Below are 24,515 nucleotides of genomic sequence, written 5' to 3'. Positions count from 1 at the left end.
TTTAAAGTCTAGTTTGTCTGATATAAGTATGGCTACTCCAGCTTTCTTTTGGCTTCCAGTAGCATGATAAATAGTTCTCCATCCCCTCACTCTCAATCTAAAGGTGTCCTCAGGTCTAAAATGAGTCTCTTGTAGACAGCAAATAGATGGGTCTTGTTTTTTTATCCATTCTGATACCCTATGTCTTTTGGTTGGTGCATTTAGTCCATTTACATTCAGTGTTATTATAGAAAGATACGGGTTTAGAGTCATTGTGATGTCTGTATGATTTATGCTTGTAGCGATGTCTCTGGTACTTTGTCTCACAGGATTCCCCTTAGGATCTCTTGTAGGGCTGGTTTAGTGGTGACGAATTCCTTCAGTTTTTTTTTGTTTGGGAAGACGTTTATCTCTCCTTCTATTCTAAATGACAGACTTGCTGGATAAAGGATTCTCGGCTGCATATTTTTCCTGTTCATCACATTGAAGATCTCCTGCCATGCCTTTCTGGCCTGCCAAGTTTCAAAAGAGAGATCAGTCACGAGTCTTATAGGTCTCCCTTTATATGTTAGGGCACGTTTATCCCTTGCTGCTTTCAGAATTTTCTCTTTATCCTTGTATTTTGCCAGTTTCACTATATGTCATGCAGAAGATCGATTCAAGTTACGTCTGAAGGGAGTTCTCTGTGCCTCTTGAATTTCAATGCCTTTTTCCTTCCCCAGTTCAGGGAAGTTCTCAGCTATTATTTCTTCAAGTACACCTTCAGCACCTTTCCCTCTCTCTTCCTCCTCTGGGATACCAATTATGTGTATATTATTTCTTTTTAGTGTATCACTTAGTTCTCTAATTTTCCCCTCATACTCCTGGATTTCTTTATCTTTTTCTCAGCTTCCTCTTTTTCCATAATTTTATCTTCTAGTTTACCTATTCTCTCCTCTGCCTCTTCAATCCGAGCCGTGGTCATTTCCATTTTATTTTGCATGTCGTTTAAAGCATTTTTCAGCTCCTCCTGACTGTTCCTTAGTTCCTTGATCTCTGTAGCAAGAGAGATTCTCTGCTGTCCTCTATACTGTTTTCAAGCCCAGCGATTAATTTTATGACTATTATTCTAAATTCACTTTCTGTTATATTATTTATTGTTGCATACCCCAGAGTGTTCCTTCCTTAATGATAAATCGTGACTGTTTTTTTTAATTTGATTTAGTATTAAAATTGATCTTTTGTTTTTCTACAGGAAAGAGCAAAGGTAAAGAAAAGATCTAATAGAAGCAGTTTTGATTGGCACTTACTCTATAGTAATTGGATATTCATTATCTATATGTCCTAATGTTTTGTGCAGATTTGTTAGTGTTTTCTCTCTTAGGCTATATAAGATAGACCAAATAGATTTTGAATAAATAGATGGGTCATGCAACATTACATGCAAATAGGTGTTTGATAAATATTGATACTAAGGATGAGAATCACCACAGTGACTCCATTAGATTATGAAACCCTTAAATTAAGAAAAAGAATTCTGTCTAACCTGTTTTTATATCTTTGACCCTAGGACTAAGCACAGAGTCTGTGCCAGTCATCCACATTGTCTCTCACCTCCAAGTCTACCATGCTTTGCCTTGCTCTGTGACACTGGAATTGGACCCCTTTTAACATTTTTTCTTTGGCAACTGGCTTTGTTAGTAGAGGGCACTGGACAGACACTGAACTTCTGGCCCACTTGCACCTCCTGGCAAATGTATTCTGCACCAGCAGGCTAGTGCTCCTGTGGCAGCCACACTCTGTCCAAAGAAATCTGAAGCTGCCTTGGTTGAAGGAGAAGGAGCTTCTGTGAGTTCTTAGTCTCTTCCTGTTCACTCTCTTGCAGCTTAGGGGTAGTGGCTTCTCTCTACACTTGCTACTTCTGGAACTCTTACAGTTTTCTTTTACAGCTTTTAGTGGTTAACTTAGTTAATTGCCTTTCATTAAATTAAAAAAAAATTAATGTTTATTTATTTTGGGAGGTGAGGGAGAGAGAAATGGAGGATCTGAAGCAGGCTCTGTGCTGACAGCAAGACCACAATCTGAGCCGAAGTCAGATGCTCAACCAACTGAGCATCCAGGAACCCCTCACTAAATTTTTTAATATCAAATTACTTGATATGGTTTCCATCTTCTAACTAAACCCTGATTTATAGTGCCTGACACTAAGTACTTAATAAATGTTTGTTGGCTGATGAAGGCAGAATGATAATGTTACTTAGATGAGAATTTATGCTTTTGAGAATTTTGAGGTGTTCTACATTTCAGAAAATAGTTTGTGAACTTTTGAGACATTTCTGTTTGAAATCCAATCCCTTTCTGTTTAAAAACTAACAAAATTTTACAGCTGTAATATATGTTTTGCATTAATTATACTATATTTCTTCTATGAAATTACCATATTATAGAATTTACCCCCAAAACAATATGGATGGTAACTTTTTGTTCTAGAGGAATTCGTATTTTTCCCCAAGAATTTCACCATTGAAAATAAGAGGTGGGGTAGTGGTGGTAGAGAGAGTAAGGCTACTCTTAATAGTACTCCACTTATTCCTAATTTAGTATCTATAAAAAGTGGTTGACCCTTACCATTTTCCAGTCTTGGGCTTGGCTGTCTCCAGGAGTATAAACATCAACTTTGCATACTCCATTTTGGCTTTGTAGCCAGTCAACCCTATCTGACATCTGGAAGTAGAAAAAAAATGAGAAAGGGTCATCAAAGGGACAGGTTACATGAACATAAAGAGAAATAGGCAAATGGCTGAGGTGTGGAAAATAGGAGCAATGCTTTCAATAGAGAGACCTATCCCAAAAGCTACTTCAACCCACTGAACTCTGGATCTCTTCATCCTCAGCTGTCAACTGCAGGAAGATTTCTTAAATATATGTGTCTCTAGTACGGAAGCTGGTGCTTGGTATATGTAGATGTGCTTAATACAGATTTGTTCATAAATGAACCTATGTAGCCATGTGTTCTGCTCTGTGTGTTCTTGCTTGATAACCCTTCCACATCCTGGATTTTCAGTAGACACTCAAAACTCAATGTGATCAAAATAGAATTAATTTGTGTCTTTCTGCCTGTTGTTGTCCCACCAACTTTTTTTTTTTTTGCCCACCAGCTTATTTTTAAAGTAATATATGCTTAATTTTCATTAATTTCTAGAGCACTAGCTTAATTTACATTAACAATAAGTCTAGTAGATCCTCCTTAAGACCAATCCCTCCTCCAAGTAGCCAAGGATCCTGGGAGAATTCTTAGTCTCCATGGTTCAGCCAATATTCTTGAGGCCAAGAGAAAAGAGATACCACATGCACCATCCAATGGGCCTTTGCGTGGATGCCCTTGCTGATACTGACTGTACTATAGCTCTCCCAATACTTTGCTCTACTCCCTAATCTCAATAATGGCACTGCCATCTAGCTAGTCTTCCAAACCAGAAAGCTGATAATCATTTTAGTTGTTTTCTCCCACCACAAGCCTCCATCTAGCTGCTACCACTGTCTTCTTTCATTTGTTGCCATTTGTCATGAAAGAATTGCTTACACTTGCTTTTGGCTCACCTCAAAATTTAGTGTAATAGCCCCTATTCTTATATTCCTTGCCGTAGTCTTGTCCACTTTCCATACCATTGCATCTTATTTGATAGTCTTCAAAAATATGGCCAATTATCATAATATTTGTCCACTGCTAATCTACAAGTATGAGAAGCTTCTCTTTGACCTCTTTTTCCATGCCAGATTTCCAATACCAGGCTTCCATACTGAAGTTCCCTGCTTTCATTACAAACTTTGCTTACATCTATACTTCTCAATAAGGTAGAATAAGCCAGTATTTCCTCTCTAATGTGCCTAAAAATTTTTATTAAGCAGATATACAGATTCATATTTGGTTTGCACAAAGCAAAGCAAGTATTTAAAATTGTTATAAGTTGTTTTAAACTGTTACAGTAAAGTCCAAAAGCTCATCCTAATTTTTTTTACAGTGAAATTGCATTTTATAAAAATTTGCTTGAAATAAGCATTATTAGGGGTTGAATAGCTGGTTAATTGGAAATATTTGTTTTAAAGGTCTTTGGGCAGTGGTGGGGATTGACATCCTCCTTCAAAATTAAACCAACACAAATAAAATACAGATTACACACATGACTTAAGCTTACTTATAAATGGATTTATTATTCTTGTCATATAAAATATTATGGGTAATTATTAAAAAGAAAATAGGGGTCCCTGGGTGGCTCAGTTGGTTAAGCATCCAACTTCTGCTCAGGTTATGATCTCGTGGTTCAGGAGTTCGAGCTCTGCATCGGGCTCTCTGCTGATAGCTCAGAGCCTGGAGCCTGCTTCAGATCCTCTGTTCCCCACCCCCCCCCCCACCGCCCCTCCCCAGCTCATTCTCTCTCTCTCTCTCTCTCAAATAAATAAATAAATAAATAATAAAACAGAAGACCTTTTAAGAGCTACTTGTCTTTTGCTCCCACAAGGATTTGTATGTATTTTCATACCCCAATCACTAATTCAGGTTCCTGAGTTAGGGACACAGTTTCTCTTACTCTTCCTGACACTGTAATACAATAGATTCCTTGGGTAAGCAATGGGTTCTCCACCCTGATTAGACCTTAGAATCACCCAGAGAGCTGTTTAAAGATACTGACTCAGGGGCGCCTGGGTGGCGCAGTCGGTTGAGCGTCCGACTTCAGCCAGGTCACGATCTCGCGGTCCGTGAGTTCGAGCCCCACGTCAGGCTCTGGGCTGATGGCTCGGAGCCTGGAGCCTGTTTCCGATTCTGTGTCTCCCTCTCTCTCTGCCCCTCCCCCGTTCATTCTCTGTCTCTCTCTGTCCCAAAAAAAAAAAAAAAAAAAAATTGAAAAAAAAACTTATAAAAAAAAAATAAATAAAATAAAGATACTGACTCAGATACTACCTTCCAAAGAATCTTATTTCCTTTTTTAAGAAACATTTTTAAAATGTTTATTTATTTTTGAGAGAGAGAACACAAGCAGGGAAGGGGCAGAGAGAGAGGAGGGACATAGGATCCAAAGTGGGCCCTGCACTGACATCAGAGAACCTGATGAGGGGCTTGAACCCACAAACCGTGAGATAATGACCTGAGCCAAAGTCGGATGCTCAACTGACTGAGCCACCCAGACAACCCCCCAAAAATTTTATTTCAATGGTTTTGGGGTGGGGAAACTTAGACATTGAATTTTGTAAAAGCTCCCTGGAATGATTCTAATATACATCTGCATAAGAATGAGAATCCCTGGGCCTGGGTTTATCTGGAGAGATTCTCTCTGAGAAAGACTGGCCAGCTCCAGAAAGATAAATATTTATTCTTTTCGTTAAAACATTTCTACAATTTCCTAAAGTTCTTTGGCATCTCATTTTAATAGTTTTCTTTTAACCCTAACAAGGGAGTTTTTAAGGTCTATGAAGTTAAGCCTAGTATGGTCTCTCAGCAGCTATTATATGCTAATATCCTTATGCTTGAGTCATTACCACGAATAAAGGAATGGATATTACTATTACTTGGACAAATAATGAGAAGACTTAGAAACAGGTTGCTCTGGACTGTTGACAGAGCAAGTGAGAGTCAATAGCTTACCTCTCAATCTCCAGTTGATATTTCATCCTAATGAATTGCTTCTAATAGAAAATGACAAACTCAACAGGATCTCCTAACTTATTTAAGCTATATATCACAATTAAAAAGTAAGAGTGAAAATTAAGTGCAAAAGCAAGGAAATTATGTGATCACTTACTCTTACTGATGACAGGTTCTGAGATACGAGGAAAGCTCTTGATTAATTTGTTGTCTTCACTATCCCTAAATTTACCCACCCCTCCTGCCATGAAATATAAGGGATCTGAAATGGAAAGACACAGATAAAAATGACTAATTTTACATATGAACCCAATTGCCCTTATTACCAAATAATGATTTTGACTTACACATTATTTTTCACATGTAGCACACAAGTCATGAGCACAAAATGACATTCAAATTTCAAGTCCAGATCTTATTCTGGGTGCAGTCTGATGGTTCCCAGACGACAAAAAAAGGTTCTATCTTTTGGCTAACAGTTCCTGAAATGACTATTATTATTCTCCACTTCCAAATCAGTGATTTATAGCCTTAAATAACAATGACGAAACTAAAAGTTTTTAGGTTAATCTCAAACTTGCTTGATTAGTAAGTCAAAAAATAAATAGCTAGAATGAAGAATAAGTACCCTGAATTAATTCATGGATCTCAAAACACTCTGTAAATATTCTTTTGAGGACTTAAGAGAAATATACATCTTCATGTTGTAAAGGGGATTTATAGTTAGTTAGATATAACTTCCAGATCAATGATCTCCCTTACACTACCTCTTATAAGACATTTAAATTAGGACATTAGGGCATTGTACTTTAAGACATTAGGGCATTGTACTCTCATACTGGAATATCCACCCAACCTCCTAGTGATGTCTCTCTAAATACCACCCTTGTTTGATAGTTCAGGACAAAGGTTACCCGATCTATGAAATATTTCCTAAATACCTAATTCAATGTGATTGGTTCTCCATCAAGGTTTACGTCATATTTTGCTTCAACCTTTACATCCCATCTAGTTTTTTAATTGCTCACATATATTTCATCTCCTTTATTAGATGGCTTTCTAAGGGCAGATGCATTTTCTTACTCATCTTGGTATCCCTCATAACTAGTGTATTAAAGTTGGTGCTTAATAATTGTCTGCTGAAAGAATGAATATATGAATAGTGCCCATTTCAAATTCCAGATAGTGTCAACTGTTCTTTCTTTAATAGGAGAATCTGAGAATAACTCTCTCTCCCTCTCTCTCTCCATATATATATATATATATATATATATATATATATATATATATATTACACATATATATGTATATATATATTTACACATATATATGTATGTACATGTATATATATACATATATATATGTGTAAATATATATATATATATATATATATATATATATATAGTGGTTTATTAACAGACTCTCCTATCCCAATAATACAAATAAATCATTACTTCAAAAGTGCTCTTGAACTTCTTTCACAAACAGAAAGAACATATTTTAGTCACATGTATCCAGCAAACACTTCCACCTAGATGTACTAGCATTTTTTAATTATATTTTCTATGTCTTCTTGCGTGTTTATCTGCATCCATGGACCTTTAGACTATATATATAGTACTAAATATATTACTATATACATAGTATACATATATACATGTATATGCATACATATATACATAGTATACACATATGCATAATATACATATACAATAAGTACATTATATTACTATATACACAGTACTATATATATGTATAGTGTATATATATATGTATAGTATTACTATATATATAGTACTATGTATATAATAATATATATGGTACTTAAATATCTTTTGATGGTAATATTCAGACTTCTAAATCTGTATATATTTTTCATAATGAGATGGAAAAGAGGGAAGGAAACTCTAGAATTTAATGGAGCCAATGAATGGTGTCATAAATTTCTTATGCTTAAAGTTGGTGAACAATACCCTGGAGTTAGGGTAGGATGTAAAAGACAAAACGAATGCTTTGTATTATCTATTAAATTTGATGAGGAAAGAAAGATAACTGTATACAATGTATAGACAAATGGACCCTAGAAACCATTCTCACAACCTCATTTTACAGATTAGGAAACTGAGGCTCAGAAAGGGAGTGTTAAAAACAATGGACATACTACTTTAAATAATACAGGTTAGCATCCTGCAAGCTGTGAAATTTTTCTATGGCCAATAGAGGGATCCTGCAGCCAATAGAAGGGATATTTCTTAAAAGTGCCAATGTGGTTGCTACCTCAATACTAATTGAGAAGGAGTGCAAATCATGAATACCAGCCAGAGAGGGCATAACACAGGGGTTTGGTTATGGTTGCTGTACTCCAGACCATAACTCTATCTCAAGACTGTTTTCTTCTGTATCCATCATAAGCAAGAGGCTCCTGTTTACTCAAGGTTCTTAAAGTCACAGAAAAGCCCAAACTACAGACAACATATATGAAGCAGGTCTGATACATATCATACTAAGTTTTAAAGTTCATTCAACCAAGTTTCGTAACTAGTTTTAAAAAGGAATATATTCAATTATATATATTCTCTTTTTCTGTCTTGCTGCCTTCCTCTAAGTGCCTGGCGCATTGTACACACTCAATAAATTTGGTTATTGTTGACATCAGTTACAACTGATTTTGTTTAAGGATAAAAGTGTGTGTGTGTGTGTGTGTGTGTGTGTGTGTGTGTGTCTTTTTCCCTTGGTGATACCATTCAGTGTTAAGCTTCTCTGTGAATCTCCTCCACTTTCATTTTTCCCTTAGTTTCTTCCTCTATTGCACCATAAAGTACAGACACTTCCTCCACATGGCTACATATTGTCTAGCCAAGGCTTCAGAAATAATAGTAGAGAGAATGAAAGTAGAGGAGATTCGGGACTCAGAGCTACACCAGTCTGATTTTGCTATTAGAGCACTGGGGTTAAAAAACAAAAAACAAAAAACAAAAAACTTTTGGAATAGCTACACAATGAAAATAAGTCAGCAGGTAGTCAAGCTTCCAGTCTCATTGTCAAATTGGGAAGCAGGGAGTAAGAGCCCCTCATGATCCCAAAAAGATGGCCAAGGAGATCGGGTCAAATCTGCAACAAAATAAAAATTTCAGCAGTAAAGATGGTAGCTTTAGCTGTAATGCTACTGAGTGAGAGGCTTATTTATTCCCAGAAAACTGATGCAAAAATTAAAACTGTGCAAAGAAGGAGGCTGGGTTGAATACTAAAAGTTAACCATCGCTTGTCACTGAATTCTCCTTTTTAACCACAGAGGCTCAGAAAATGGGCTGTTTTATCAGTCCAGTGGAATTTCTTACCTCTGTAGCACTGGAATAGTGAACCGCAGAAGACTCCAGTGATGCCCAGTGAAGATGCTGGGATGTTCTTGCTCAGCTCAAGATCTTGTTTCCTCCCCCAGCCTTCCATGTACCTCCCCCTTGTTGGGACTGAAGAGTGACATCAGAATCACAACTGGTGATATCATTGTCTCTATAGCAACAGTAGTGAAGCTACCACAAACTGAGTTGTCAAAGGACAAGGGGGATAGGTGAAGATACACTCCAAGGCTCTGATGCTTAGTTTGGAAGGACTGGGCTGGCTTGCTTCCAATTATTTTTCTCCTTTAAGTATCTAATTTAGGAAGGGAATACGGGACGGGGAATTTTACCAATGGGTTGCACTTAAAACAACAGTGTTATGTACAAACAAATTCAGATGGGTACAGGGAAGAAATAAAAACTGAGCATCTGCTAATTTTTTTATACAAAGCCCATGGAATCATTTCATTTTGTGGACTCAGCCTTGACTCTGTTATAAGCATCTTACCTTTTGTAATAATAATAATACATTTGCAGATATTTTGCCCAAACTGACCATTTCTGGGTTATAATTTTGTTTTTGATGGTCAGATACAATAGCACTAATCCTTTCTCTACAATGCCTTGACCTGAGAATGAGCTGGGATAAATCAGACCAAGAGGCATTTGATTGACAATTTCTTTCCTTGAGAAGGACTTTATTTTTAGTACATCCCCTTTAGAAATGTTATCCTAGGTACTCTTAATTAATGACTCCATATAGGACTGATATGTAGTTTCTATGAAACAAGAAGAATCTTGATCAAGGTCACAAGATAAAGTTTACAACTGTTAACAAATTCAGAAGTCACTGACTTGTTTGTTACAGGCTTTCTTCAACAAGGTTATTTATCTATTGATGATTTTTTTATACTGCCTCAGTTTTTTCATCTTTAAAATAAAGAAATTGGGCTTACTCATGTCTTACATCCCTTCAAGTTCTAACAGTCTAGGATTTTGATACTTCAGTGGTATTTAAATAGAACTTCATTTACATGCATACAGTATTCTGCAGTTGAGAAAGCACCTTCACACCCATTATGTCATCTGATCCTCACAATAACCTTTTGAGGTAATAGGGCAGGTATTACTTTCCCTGTTTGACAGGTGTAGAAACTTGCCCAGGTCACAACTATTAACTGGTAAAGCTAGGACTGGGATCTAACATTCCGAGTTTTAAGTCAGTGCTTTTTGAACAATATGCCACCTTGAAACTAGTATTGAGAACATCAATCAGTGTTTGACTTGGAAATGTAAAATACCATACTTGGCATGTTACACAGGTGTTAGGAGGATGGTGATGATAATGGGGTCTGTCAACTTTTCAGAACCAGTTTTTTATAATCATATTGACCCCAGAATCAAATATCAGAAAATTTTAAGCACTGGGTGAAAACTGGACGAGGTCAAGAGATTTAAGACTGTGTAGCATTTTTAAACTTCTCTGATTTTCTTCAAAAGTTTCTTTCCTCTTGCAATTCAATTTGGTAGATAACACTTCAACAAATAGTGGGGGAGGGATAGAATGGGGAACAACCAATTTTACAAGCCTAATAACCTCTGCTCATTATGGGACTTTTGTCCATCCAAGCAATTCACACTGCTTTCTTCCTAAACACACACACACACACACACACAACAACAACAACAACAACAAAAACCCCACAAAACACTGAAAGAATTACCAATCTAGAAAGATCCCCCAACTAGTTTGTTTTCTGATAAGCCCAAGGCAGATGTCTCAGAGCAGTTTGCTGTCTCCTACTCCGAGAACTTGAACGACCAAAATAGACTAGTTAAAAAAGCCAAGTACTTAATCTTTCTGGAATCTCCTTGGAGTCTAGATACCTCTTTCTAAAACAGTGCAGATTCTCAAATTGGTCCACAGTTTAAAAAAAATTAAGAACCACTGTTCTAGAGTCATCTTGAGTTTCCTTCTAGAAAAATGTGCAGTGGCATACGTACCCACTAGATTTTACTTAATATTTCAGGAGGTTCACAGACTTCCTTAAGTCCACTCATGAATCATACACCAGGATAAGGATACCTGGATTCACATGTCAGTTGGTGGTAAGTGCTTTCATATATAAAATAACAACGAAGAGGCTGATGGAGTGATGACCACCTTGGGTGTCTGAGAAGTTTTCTTCGAGCAGAAACTTGAACTGGAGTAGACATCTAAGTAGCCTGCCAGGCAAAGGGTACAACAAGAGCTAAGTCTCCGGGGAGAGAATGTGCACGAGTTCGACGTGCACATCCTCATTTCTATTTTTTTTCCTCCCTTTCTCTTCGTCCCTGCTTCACTCCTTTCTTTTCTGACTCCTCCTCTAGACCCTGGTTCTCTCCTTCGAGAACTTCCCGAGCGCAGGGGCCGCGCCTCTACTTTCCCCTAGTCTCACCAGAACTTCTCTATCTGACATTTTCAGGAAATAATGAACTGAACTGAGTCAGGAAAGCTTGGCTCAGGCAGCTCGGGTTGTGCCATTGTGTATGCCCTCGAGCCAGTCACTGGTTGACTCTGAACTTCACATTCCTTGGTAATGAGATTATCTTTACGGTCGGCTCCAGATCTGAGATTCTGACCCCAAAATTCTTCACTTTCTATTTCCCCTTTTTGCCCTCTTTTCCACGTACCCTCCCTTGTACCTTGCTCTCCTCCCCAGTTCCCTCCAGTTTACACCCTATCCTAATCTCTGACACGCCCCTTCTTTTCCCGTTGGCGCCTGCGCAGCAAGGCGTGGAAGATTTCTTTTGGCCCAGCTCAGTAGCCGTAGCCAGAGCGCCGGTTGCGGGGGATTGTGGGAGAAGATGGCGGCCGCCGTCCGCCCTAGGGTTGTCCGAGCCCTGCCAATGTCACGTAAGTGTCACCGGGAGCAGGGGCTCCCTATCGGGATTCCGAGATGGGGATCCGAAGTGTTGGGAGTGGTGCCGTGCTGCAGCGTTCATGCCGACTCCCAAGGCACCTCGGTTTTTTTAGGTCCGGAACTGCCTGTAGTTTCTGCTTTCCTTTTCCCCTCCCCGGCTCACATATTAAATTGTACACTTGGAAGGGGGTCTGTGCTGAGCGAACATGAGCAACGGGAAGGGAAAAGGAGAACGTGGCGGGGGGGGGGGTTGTAAAGGATCGAAAGAATGAGTTCTGGAAGAGTTGGAACGGTTTGAGGTTATGAGACAAGTGTGTGTGGCCGGCAGCGGGCCTTTTGGGCCCCCGTGGGGGGAAGAATCAGAAAAAGATGGGGGGAAAAAGATAGTGACAGAATGTTCTTAATGGATTGACTGTATGATCTTGTGCAAACCCTTAATCTCTCTCAAGTTGAGATTCTTTCTGTTACAGTGGCGGTAATACCACAACGTCAGGGAGTTTCTGAAACGGTTAAAGTAACATTTATAAAAGCATTTTCTAAGTCCGAGGCGTTTCTGCGGATGTAGAGTGTGTTAGGTCGAGGCACTGAGGTCTGGGGGAGCGAGGGATGCTGGAGAGAGAACCAACAGTCAGGAGTTTAATGGAAAGAAAAGGGAAGAAGAGTAAAGGATATCTAGTGTTTGTCTAAGCGTTGTTTATTTTTCCTTCTATTCTGATTGGATCTGCTGTCACGGTCCTCAGTTTGAGAATACAGTATATATTTGCTCTTACACACACAAAAGGAGGCAAGAAAAGCAAGGAAATTGGAAATACAGTTACGGTTCATTATCATTCTTCTGCCTCCATCCTTTCACAAATTTGACCCAATCAGCCTCCAAAAGTTGTATTTTTTCGTAATGTATTCTAGTCATTACCAAATATTGTTTGTTCTCAAAATTAGCTGCATGTTAGAATAATTTTTTTTTAAAAAATTTTTTTCAACGTTTTTTATTTATTTTTGGGACAGAGAGAGACAGAGCATGAACGGGGGAGGGGCAGAGAGAGAGGGAGACACAGAATCGGAAACAGGCTCCAGGCCCCGAGCCATCAGCCCAGAGCCTGACGCGGGGCTCGAACTCACGGACCGCGAGATCGTGACCTGGCTGAAGTCGGACGCTTAACCGACTGCGCCACCCAGGCGCCCCAAATAATTTTTAATGCTTTTAGAAAAAATAGAAATGGGGACTCATTGCAGAGGTATTAAATCAGAATTTTTGAGATCGGCTCCTTGCACCTTAAATTTTAAAAAGCTACACAAGTAGTTCTGATGTTTAGGCTGAGAAGCAAGTCAGAAGTATTTGGAGGACTTTTTTAGTTTTACATCTTGGGTAGGGCTTCTGCATACTACTGGGAAGGTGATTGGTTCACATCATTTATAGTGATGGTTTTGTAGTCATGACTTCTTTGCAAGACATTTGTTGGTTCCTGTCAAAGTATTACATTGGTGTGACATAATGTAGATCATGAATGATAATAACTGCTATTGGTTGAGTATCTGCTATCTGCTATCCACAATCCTAAATATTTCCATAAACATTTTCACTGTAACGTACCCCTTTTAAATTGAAGCCATTGCTTGTGCTCTTAACCAGTATGCTTTATTGTCTCTGGTAAAATAAGCTTTTGCATAAACTCTGGAGAGGCAAGTCTAGTGTGTAACATAATCAAAACACTATAGAACAGAACTGTGTAATACATTATATATGGTGAAATGTGGAGAGACTATTAAGTACCATAGGAAATCAGAAAAGGGAAATATTGTATCATTTGAAGTAATTAGATTGGAAGACCAGTAGAGAATTGCAAAGCTTCCACTGATTTTTTAGGGTTGTTACAATCTGGAAAGTCAGAGAAGCTGGGTATTTTCCCGGCACGGGCATAGGCAAGGACAAGGTGGAATCACAAGAATTCACAAGAATGGAATCACAAAGTCCTTAGAAGGGAGTGAAATGACTACCTATAGATCTGGAGTAGTAGAAAAGAAAGTTGAATACATTAGATGGGATTAAATAATGGAGGCCTTTGGAAGTCCAGCAGTTTAGACCAGTGGTCTCCAAAGTGGGTTTTGTAAGAGGAATCAGTGGCATAAAAAAAAGTGGTTTCACAGGATGCCTGGGTGGCTCCAGTTGACTAAACATCTGACTTCTGATTTTGGCCCAGGTTATGATCACATGTTTTGTGGGATTGAACCCCGTGTCAGGCTCTATGCTGATGGTGCAGAGCTTGCTTGGGATTCTCTCTCCATCTCTCTCTGCCCCTCCCTGGCTCCCAGGCATGCTCTCTCTCTCAGAATAAATGAACATAAAAAAAAAAAAAATGGTATCAGAACTTAAGAAACATATTTAGTAATAATAACAACAATAGCTAACATTTCTGTAGTTCAAACTATATACCAGCTACTATTCTAAGTGCTTTAGTATGTTTTATAATGTACACAACATATTGGTACTACATAGAATGTGTATGTAATTTATAAATAAATCAATGCAGTGTGCAAGCAAATGTGTTTGGAAGGATTGGTTTAATATTACAGTAAGAAACCAATGTAAGTTTTTGAGCAAAGGAATATAATGAATAAAGGATATTACTCTCCTAATGGTGTTCATAATATGTGGAAGAAAATAGGCTGGAGCCAAACAACTTATATTTACTTATTGAGCACCTATTAGTGCAAAGCACTGTGACAGGTACTTACTCATGTATTAATTTTCATGTCAACCCTCTAAAATGTAAGCTCCCTGAGGCCAGGCACTTTGTCTTTTTTACTGTGCTAGTTACAGTTTAGAATAGTGCTTGGTCCATAATTTTTGGAAAAAAAAAACCCAAATAATTTGATGAGGTTGCTGTAATATCACCTCAGGGATTTTGAAGTAATAACAAATGAAAGCATCTGTTACTCATAGAGAGCTTAACATGTGCTAGATAATGTTCTAAATACTTTATATACATTACTCTAATCCTCATAACAACCATTTGAGGCATTATTAATTCCTTGGCTGCAGTCATTTTTCACAATTTATTAACTGTCCTTTGTCCAGTGTCCTCATTTCCTTCCTTACTCATCATTTTAATCATTCCCTTTTATAAATTCTCAACTTCCCAGTGCATCTGCCTGTGGCATTAAAAAAAACAAAAAAACAAAAAAAACAAGCTTACCACATATTTCTTGCTTACCCCTGAGCAGTAGAGAACTGAACTAGGGAAAACTCCAAACTGACTTATTTTAAATTCATGAATACAAACATCAAGTAGATTTTCAGTACTACATTTTTTCAAAGAAATTTGCTTTCCCTTTCTCTGTAATGATTATTTACCATTGCCAATCTCCTAAAACTTCTAACATGTGCTTCTCTCTCATTCTCAACTTAACCTAGAAATCAGCAGTGTCAGGGGCATGGGGTGGCTCATTCGGTTGAGCATCTGACTCTCCATCTGGGCTCAGGTCATGACTCCAGGGTTGAGGGATCGAGCCTCATGTTGGGGCTCACACTCAGCATGGAGCCTGCTTAGGATTCTCTCTCTTTCCCTCTGCACCTTTCCCCTATTCTCTATCTCTCAAATAAAAAAAAAATAAAAAGGAATTAGATGAGAACAATCTTTTTCTCCACCATAAAAATCTAATAGCTGAGCTGCAATAATTTGCAACTTTCCTTCCTGTTAAAGTGGATGAGCTCCTTTCGTTTTGATCTGAGGCTAGTTCCTTTGCTTTGCAATCCATCCCATCCTCAATTACTTGTGCGTTTCCTCCCCTGAATCATTAATGTTTCCCCTCTACCAGCTCATTTCCATCAGCGTGTAAATATGTTATAATAGCTCATATTTAAAAAAAAAAAATCCTTCCTTGTCCTCATGTTCCTCTAGTCCTTTTTTCCGCATGTCTCCTCAGAAGAATCATCGATACTCTTTTTCCCACTCCCTTGCCTTTCATTTTCTCTTGCCCTCTCCAGTAGACTGTCATCCCCACTGCAATAAAATTGCTCTTATTAAGGCCATTCAGAACCAACATCTTCTAGATCTGTGGTCCTCTGTCCCCATCCTACTTCACTTTTCAACATTTGACAGTTAACTCTTACCTCTATGAATCACTCTCTTCGTTTGGCTCCTACCATTTCCTTTTTTTTTCCCCCCCTTCCCTTACTGGACTGCTTTTCATTCTCCTTTGCTGGCTTTTCAGGCAAATCACTTAACCTCTATGAGCCTGAGTTTCCTCATCTGTAATCTGACAGTAAAAATTGTATTAAATAAGACAATACCTACTAAGCACATAGAACAATGCCTGGCATCGGGTAACAGCTTTGTAAGTTTTGCTGTTACTATGACAGTTATTGTTGTGTGTCTGATCTGCAGTGTTTGTTTTAACCTTTCAGATGCGTGGTTTCAGACGCTTTTCAGTAAGCTAGGTTTGTTTTAACCTTTTTAGTGTGGTTTCAGATGCTATTCAGTAAGCTAGGCTTTTTGTGTAATTTCATGCTTTTGCATAGGGAAAAACCATGGTTTCTGGGCAGAGTGCCACTGAGGGTCTGGTGCAGAAAATAGACACAGACTTACTTATTTACTTTCCTTCCTCCCTTCCCTTCCTTCCTTCCTTCCTTCCTTCCTTCCTTCCTTCCTTCCTTCCTTCCTTCCTTCTTTTTTTCCTTCCTTCCATCTTTCTTTCCTTCCTTCCATCTTTCTTTCCTTCCTTCCTTCATGCCCAATACAGAGCCCAACTTGGGGCTTGAAATGACTTTTTTTTCCCTCCAAACACAGATTTTCTAAAGCAATTTCTGTTTGTTTCTTTTAGCTTTCCCCAAGTTTACAAAGCACTAGTGCTCTTGGTAAGCAGTTTGTTGATTGGAGCAGACGTTTATCAGCACTTTAGACCTTTCAGTTGTTTTTTTACTTACTCCCTGAACATTAGGTAACTTGCTCTAAAACTGCCCTAATGAGTTTCAAGGCACTTGAAAATTGACATGTATCCAAAGGAGTTTTACACTTCTGCCAAATGAGGAATAGTTAACAGAACCTAGGATGTGTAACCTGGAGAAGACTTAGTAGAGATATCGTTGCTACACTTAGGTGTAGAAGAGGGATTAGATTTGTCCTTTGTCATTCCAGAGGAACATAGGGATCAACGCTACTGGGAAGCAGCCACTGATCTCCCATGTGGTGGAACTTGCTCACTATTGGATGGAATGAGTACGGTCTGCCATGGGAAGTGGTGTTTCCCATCCTGGCAGATGTTCAGGCTAAGGCCACGTAGTCTCCTTGCACATATAGACTGGGTGGAGAAGATGTAAAGCACTGATGCAGGAACTTTGAGGATCAAGAACTTGAGTGTATGAAAAAGAAATAGTGAGAGGTTTGACAAATCACTATTAACCTTTCCAAAGTTCAGAAATCTTTTCTCAAACACTCCTTTTGTCATTACTTTTGATGATTTTCAATAGTTTTATATTAAGTCTGAACTGTACGCTTTTTAAAAAAAATGTTCTATACGAACAGTCCTCTACCTCCAGCATATATCATCAACTTTATTTTTCATTCATCATCAGTTTCAGAGTCTGTTCCAGGTAAATCTTCTGTTACCTGCACTGGGCTTATTCATTTCCATCTCTACATTGTTGTATGTGTTACATGTTTCACATGGAAATCTGTTGTTACTCCTCTTTAAAACCTTTCTCAAAATAGTTTATTACTCAGTAGGAAAAACCGACAAATAACCCAATTAAAACATGGGCAAAGAAAATATACGGCAGGCCAACAGGTACATGAAAAGGTACTCAACATTACTAGTCATCAGGGAAATGCAAATTAAAACCACAGTAAGCTATGACCTCACACCTGTTATAATCACCATCATCAAAAAGACAAGAGATAACACGTGTTAGCGAGGATGTGGAGAAAAGTGAGCCCTTGTGCACTGCTATTGGGATTGTAAAGTGGTGCAGCCACTATGGAAAGCAGCATGGAGATTCCTCAAAAAATTAAAAATAACAACTGTACAATCCAGCAATTCCACTTCTGCTAATATATATTCAAGGGGAGTGAAAACACTAAGTCAAAAAGATATCTGCATTCTCATGTTTATTGCAGCATTATTTACAGTAGCTGAGACGTGAGAACAACCTAAGTGTCCATTAGGGGATGAACAGATAAATAGGTTGTAGTGTGTATATGTGTGCGTATATATATATATATATATATATACGCACACATATACACACACACACACACACACGCTGGGTTGTGTGGCTTTTATTCAGCCACAAAAAGTGAGGAAATCCTTCCATCTGCTCCAACATGGATCGACCCTAAAGGCATTATCCTAAAGTGAAATAAGTCAGACAGAGAAAGACATATACTGTGTGATCTCACTTATATGTGGAATTAAAAAAAAAACCTAAACTCGTAGAAAAAGAGCTCAGACTTGCGGTGGCCAGAGGTGAAGGGTTGCGGGAGTGAGGATTGGAGGAAGGTGGTCAGAGGGTACAAGCCTACCATTATAACGTAAAAAAGTACTCGGGATGTAATGTACAACATGGTGACTTTAGCTAATGCTGCTGTAAGATACATAGAAAATTTAAGGGAGTTCATGCTAAGAGTTCTCAATGCAAGGAGAAAATTGTTTTTTTCTTCTTTCATTTTTATTGGATCTCTATGAGTTGGTGGATGCCAGCTGAACCTAGTGTAATCATTTCATTATATATACATAAATCAAACCATCATGCCATATGCCTTGAACTTACACAGGGCTGTATGTCAGTTCATTCTCAGTAAAACTGGAAAATAAAAAGGCCCCCCAAAACCTACTTTATCCAGGAATCCTTCCTCATAATTATCTGATTTATTGCTCCCTTCCTTGCATTCTCTCAGTGCCTTTTACTGTGGAGGTTTCTACTCTCTTAATTTTTAACTGTTTAATTTTTTTAATGTGACTTAAATATTGTATCACAATATATTGTATATTGTATCCCATAGGGCAGGGAGTTTATTTTTTTATTTTTTTAAATTTTTTTTTTCAACGTTTTTTATTTATTTTTGGGACAGAGAGAGACAGAGCATGAACGGGGGAGGGGCAGAGAGAGAGGGAGACACAGAATCGGAAACAGGCTCCAGGCTCCGAGCCATCAGCCCAGAGCCTGACGCGGGGCTCGAACTCACGGACCGCGAGATCGTGACCTGGCTGAAGCCGGACGCTTAACCGACTGCGCCACCCAGGCGCCCCAGGGCAGGGAGTTTATAGTTGACCTTTGAACAATGAAGTAGTTAGGGGCACTGACCCCCTCCCCTCCCCATGCAGTAAAAAATTCATGTATAACTTTTGACTCCCCCCGAACTTAATCACCAATAGCCTACTGTTTACCAGAAGCCTCACTGGTAACTAAAGAACTGATTACCATATTTTGTATGTTTTATGTGTATGTATTATATGTCGTGTTTTTACAATAAAGTAAGCAAGAGAAAAGAAAATGTTACTAAAGAAAATCATAAGGAAGGGAAAATACATTTATAGTACTGTGCTATATTTATCAAAAAAAATCCTCATATAAGTGGACCCATGCAGTTAAAACCCATGTTGTTCAAGGATCAACTGTACTTTCTAATTTTTATATATTTCCTTATGATGTATGGATTTTTTGTTGCAACTGGTTGTGTTTATTATTGCTGTAGGCACTTACATTATAACTTTTAGTTTAAAAGTTCATTTTAAACTTAAGTATATGGAAGTACTGATAGCAAAATAATGTTACAAGTTTCTAGGAAAAGAGGTTATTCATACTCACTTTTATATTAACGTTTGCCACTTTTTTATACTCTGGGGTTTTCTTTAAGGTTCTTCTATTACTGCGAGAGCCGTAGCTGTGTTTCATGGCCCTCCTCGTCGCCAGCTTCATCATTCACTCATACCTCATGGGAAAGGTGGGCGTTCTTCAGTCAGTGGGGTTGTGGCCACTGTATTTGGAGCAACGGGATTCTTGGGCCGATATGTTGTCAACCGCCTTGGTAAGTAAAGTTCCTTGAGTTCAGTATGCTCAGTGCCACTTATTAGGGTTGCCTAATGAAAACCATGAACCATGTTTCTTTTCAATTTAACAGTGTTACAAATTACTTGTATCTTGGATTTATGTAATTTTGATCTGCTGTATGTTAGGAAGCATTATCATTCTTCCTCTGTAGGATGTTGAAACAGGAATAGGGGTCTCTGAAAAGTTATGGCATCTCTAGCAGGGCAAAATATGTTTTTGTGAAACATGATTTCCATTTACTTGTCATGCTGTAACTTAAATATTTACCAACTCACTGTTGTATAAAGTATTCATATTATGTTAGTATTGATCCTTGTTTCAATCTGTTCTTTTTTAGGACGTATGGGGTCACAGGTGATCATACCCTATCGGTGTGAAGCATATGACACCATGCACCTTCGTCCCATGGGTGACCTGGGTCAGATTATCTTTCTGGTAAGAGTCTGTGTGACTGATTGCTGATCATTGGAGTTGACTGATGTAAAGTACTGAGGTCATTTTTAGGAGAGAGAGGCAGTATAATAAAGCAGCAGTTTCATCTCAGAGTGAACCAATGGCATCCTCCATTTACCTCATTCTTATAAACTCTTATCTAGTAGTTGGCAAATGTCATTTTCTGTAAAAAGCCAGTTGGTAAATATTTTAGCCTTTGTAGGTCATAGGGTCTTTGTCATGATTACTCAGCTCTCCCCTTTTGCCTGAAAGTAGCCATAGATAAAATATAAATGAATGGGAGTGGCTGTGTTCTAATAAAAGTTTATTTACAAAGTTAGACTATAGGCTAGATTTGCCCATGGGTCATAATTTGCTGATCCCTGCTCTAGGCCCCTGCCATCCAGTATGGTAGCCATTAGCCACATGTGGCCACTGAACACTTGAAATGTGGCCAATCTTAATTCAGATGTGATGTAAGTATAAAATACAATCAAATTTCAACGACATAGTACAAAGAAAATAATATAAGTCATGAATAATTTTTTATACTTACTAAATATTAAAATAATATAAGGGGTATATTTGGTTAAATAAAGTATATTATTAAAATGAATTTCGCCTGTTTCATTTTACTCTTTAAGAAAAAAGTTTTTAAAATATTTATTTATTTATTTTGAGCGAAAGAGACAGAGAGAGAGAACATGTGTGTGCTTGGGGGGAGAGGCAGAGAGAGGGAGTGAGAGAATCCCAAGCAGTCTCTGAGCTGTCCACGCAGAGCCTGATGTGGGGCTTGAACCCACGAACTGAACCATGAGATCATGACCTGAACCGAAACCAAGAGTTGGATGCTTAGGCAACTAAGCCAGCCAGGTGCCCCTAAAATTAAAAAAAAAAAAAAAATTTAATGTTGATTTACTTTTGAAAGGGAGAGAGAGGGAGAGAGAGAGAGAGACAGAGTGTGAGTGGAGGAGAGGCATAGAGAGAAAGAGACACACACACAGAATCCAAAGCACTCTCCAGGCTCTGAGCTGTCAGCATAGAGCCCAACGTGGGCCTCAAACTCACAGACCATGAGATTGTGACCTGAGCCAAAGTTGGGATGCTTAACCAACTGAGCCACCCAGGCGCTCCTCATTTTACTATTTTAGATGTGACTAGTGGAGAGGTATCTGGGTGGCTCGATTGGTTAATCGTTCAACTCTTGATTTCGGCTCAGGTCATGATTTCCAGGTTGTGAGATAGAGCCCCGCATCGGGCCCCTGTGCTGGGCATGGAGCCTGCTTAAGATATTCTCTCTCTCTCTCTCTCTCTCTCTCTCTGTCTCTCACACTCTCTCTCTCTCTCAAAAAAAAAAAAAAATAACAATAAATGTGAGAGTAGAAAATTCAGAATTGCCTATGTGCCTTATGTTATATTTCTGTTGGACAGTGCTTCCGTAGACTGAAAATCACACATACGGTGTTTTATGACTTGCTTCCTTGGCACAGACTTAGCTTAGAACACTGCTTGCTGTGCCTTCCCTGTTGTTACTCTTTAATCTGAAGGTTCTTTCTTTGGGCCAGTGGTTGCCTATGGGGCAAGGCAGGGGATACAGGGTAGGGGAGACCCTTCAATGCTGTGATTAGAAATGTGTGGGCCCTTATGGTTGCCACAATGACTGGTGATCATACTGATTTATTACCTAGGGACCAGGGATGCTAAGTAGCATACAGTGCCCAAGGCAGTCCCTTTCCACAAAGAGCTCTGTTGCCCCAATGTCTACAGTTATCCTATTGAGAAACACTCTGGATGCTTCCTCTCCTATTCTTCTGCTTAAATTTTCCTGTGTTTATCATCCTGTATGGAGTTGAGCTCTTCCATTTACACACTTTCCCCTCTTTTTTTTTTTTTAATTAATATAATTTATTGTCCTCAGTTCTCAGTATTTAAGAGTCTCTTATGCTTTGCCTCCCTCCCTCTCTCTTTTTTTCCCCCTTCCCCTCCCCCATGGTCTTCTGTTAAGTTTCTCAAAATCCACTTTCCCCTCTTAAAAAATATTTGGTAAACATCCTTAAGATCTCTGATACATTCATTCAGAGTATTTGTGATCTCTCTTACATTTTTGCTTTTAATAGCTTTTCATTTATTCTTTACTGAAAGTTCACAAGCTAAGTATAATACTATATTGGAAATTTCTTGTTTCTATAAAGTGTTTTTCTTTTCTAAAATCTTAATCTTCATGGTATTACAGTTACAGGAGCTTAGCTTTTCTCTGTTTCTTTGTGACTTGAGATTATGGGTCGCCTTGTCAGTCCTCAGAATTAAAGTATTTCGCAAATAATGGGTGAACACTTTGACTGGCTTACACATGCAGAGTCATTGGAATTGAGCCATATGATGTATATTCCGTTTTTACCACAGGTATTTAAGCTTTGATGAGTAAGACCACAGGGAGCTCTCAGTCTTAAAAGAGAGTATGGAGACTAAACATATAACTTTGAATGTAATAATGTTTACAAAAGGGGAAGTACAGGAAAGGTAAAACAGGGGAGACTTCACTGTTGTTTATTTTTGAGAAGGATGGACCACACTGGGTGTGGAGCCCTGATTTCCCTGCTTTGGTCTCCATTGGAAACTTCTGTCTTAATGGCTACTTGGTTTGCTAACCTGAGTGCGCCCCCTGGGCCTCATCCCTGAGAATTTGGTTTCCTTTTAGTTCTTTCTCTCCAGGCATCCCTCTTGGGCCTTTCTTGCAGTTATGCACCAATCTCTTCCACTGTGAATCTTCTTGGATTCTTTTTCTTCTCCCTTTGCCATCTTTTCTAAAAAAGTTTCAGCTCTGTATGTGTAGAACTGCTGTTTTTGTTGGGTATGTCACACACTGTGCAGCAGATTTTATGTCTCTTTTACATAATCTTCATAGCAAACACATGAGGTAGGTTGTATTTTCAAATTTTTTATTTTTTATTTTCAAATTTTACATGGAGGTTGGAGAATTTGTACAGTTTATAAAAAGGCAAATGGAATTTGCATTCCTGTCTGACTCCACAGCTATTACTCTACACTTCTCTTGTCCCCCCGACCCTGCACTTCTTCGCTTATAACTAGTTCCTCCTTCTGAGAGCTTCATCTTTTGCTCTGGAATCGGATTTCTGTAGCCATGGCTCTCTTTTCTAAATTGCACAGGGATGTTAGTGCACCCCCTCCTGCTCACTTCCCTCCTCACCTCCCTCCCCACTCACTCTTACGTACACCTTAGCATTTGACCCTAAGAAGCTTCTTACTGCTTATTATTTCCCATTCAAATGCTTAAAAAATCCAATTTCATTTTAATGTAGAAAATGCTGTACCTTTGCTAGGGGTTATTTCATCCCCGGTTTCTATTTTGGACCTGAATCGTCAGTCTGACTATAGTCTGAATCACTCAGAACTTTAGTTCTACACGAAAATCTGCCATGGGCTCAGCCTGCACTTTGGGGCAGGTCACACCTCCCCGAGTGTGCTTGACATGTCTTTGAAGTAGAAATGACTAGATCTGGGATTGTGAAGAGGAAAGAGTTAAAAAGAAATAAGAAAATAGTCACGAAGGCTCCCATTTTAACATTAGCCTTTAGGAGATAGTCCTCCTGTCTTTAGTCTGTAACTGGTTGCCACTAAAAGGGAAAGTCCATTTTCCTCCCAAATAATCCTTGGTCTTTGGCTGTGTTTCAGGAAGGGAGATTTGGTAACTAGAATCCCTTACAAACTTCCTGGGGACAGTTGGGTGGCCAAAAATGGATATGCCCCACTAGAAATGAATATTGTCTTTTCTAATTCTGTCATTTCATTACCTGAATGAAATAGATGTTTTTTGACCTATTTGTCTCCAGGAGAGCTAGAGAATCAGCAAGGAGTTCAGACCTCATGACCGTTTTTGTTGTAATAAATGGAGCCTATATAAAATGGTACTAAATTCTGACTATATCAGATGGCCTATTTTGAAACGTGCCAGGGGAGACCCCTTATGTTTTCATCTGACCGGCTGCTGTTTTTCTAGGAATGGAATGGCAAGGACAAAGATTCTATCCAAAGAGCAGTGAAGCACAGCAATGTGGTCATTAATCTTGTTGGGCGAGAATGGGAAACCAAGTAAGTCTTTGGCTTGATTTTTCTTTTTCTTTTCTTTTTTTTAAATTCAAATTCAAGTTAGTTAACATATAGTGTAGTATTGGTTT

The 24,515-nt window shown here is 38.6% G+C and overlaps 2 protein-coding genes across 5 annotated transcripts in view; one reads left to right on the top strand and one right to left on the bottom strand.

Moving 5' to 3' along the window:
* Positions 1-11,650, bottom strand: part of AKAP3 (A-kinase anchoring protein 3) — a 45,963-nt gene extending 34,313 nt beyond the window's left edge. For 2 of the 4 annotated variants that reach the window (XM_058743959.1, XM_058743963.1), the window contains exons 1-4: positions 10,942-11,650; positions 8,938-9,066; positions 5,757-5,861; positions 2,587-2,682 (exon numbers count right to left, since the gene is read on the bottom strand). In XM_058743959.1, coding sequence (XP_058599942.1) covers positions 2,587-2,682 — 96 coding nt within the window. In that variant the 5' untranslated portion in view covers positions 5,757-5,861; positions 8,938-9,066; positions 10,942-11,650. Of the gene's footprint in view, positions 1-2,586; positions 2,683-5,756; positions 5,891-8,937; positions 9,067-10,941 lie in introns of all 4 variants that reach the window. The other 2 variants (XM_058743961.1, XM_058743960.1) reach the window with 2 other exon arrangements.
* A 57-nt stretch (positions 11,651-11,707) lies between these two features.
* The window catches only part of NDUFA9 (NADH:ubiquinone oxidoreductase subunit A9), a 37,762-nt gene continuing 24,954 nt past the window's right edge, over positions 11,708-24,515 (top strand). The window contains exons 1-4 of the mRNA XM_058743964.1: positions 11,708-11,833; positions 19,694-19,864; positions 20,225-20,322; positions 24,338-24,429. Of these exons, the coding sequence (XP_058599947.1) occupies positions 11,785-11,833; positions 19,694-19,864; positions 20,225-20,322; positions 24,338-24,429 (410 nt within the window). The 5' untranslated portion in view covers positions 11,708-11,784. The remainder of the gene's footprint in view (positions 11,834-19,693; positions 19,865-20,224; positions 20,323-24,337; positions 24,430-24,515) is intronic.

Source organism: Neofelis nebulosa, chromosome 8 (genome assembly GCF_028018385.1).
Source record: "Neofelis nebulosa isolate mNeoNeb1 chromosome 8, mNeoNeb1.pri, whole genome shotgun sequence".
Taxonomy (NCBI): Eukaryota; Metazoa; Chordata; class Mammalia; order Carnivora; family Felidae; genus Neofelis; species Neofelis nebulosa.
Note: the sequence above shows the minus strand (reverse complement) of the source record. Positions and strands in the feature narration are given on the sequence as shown.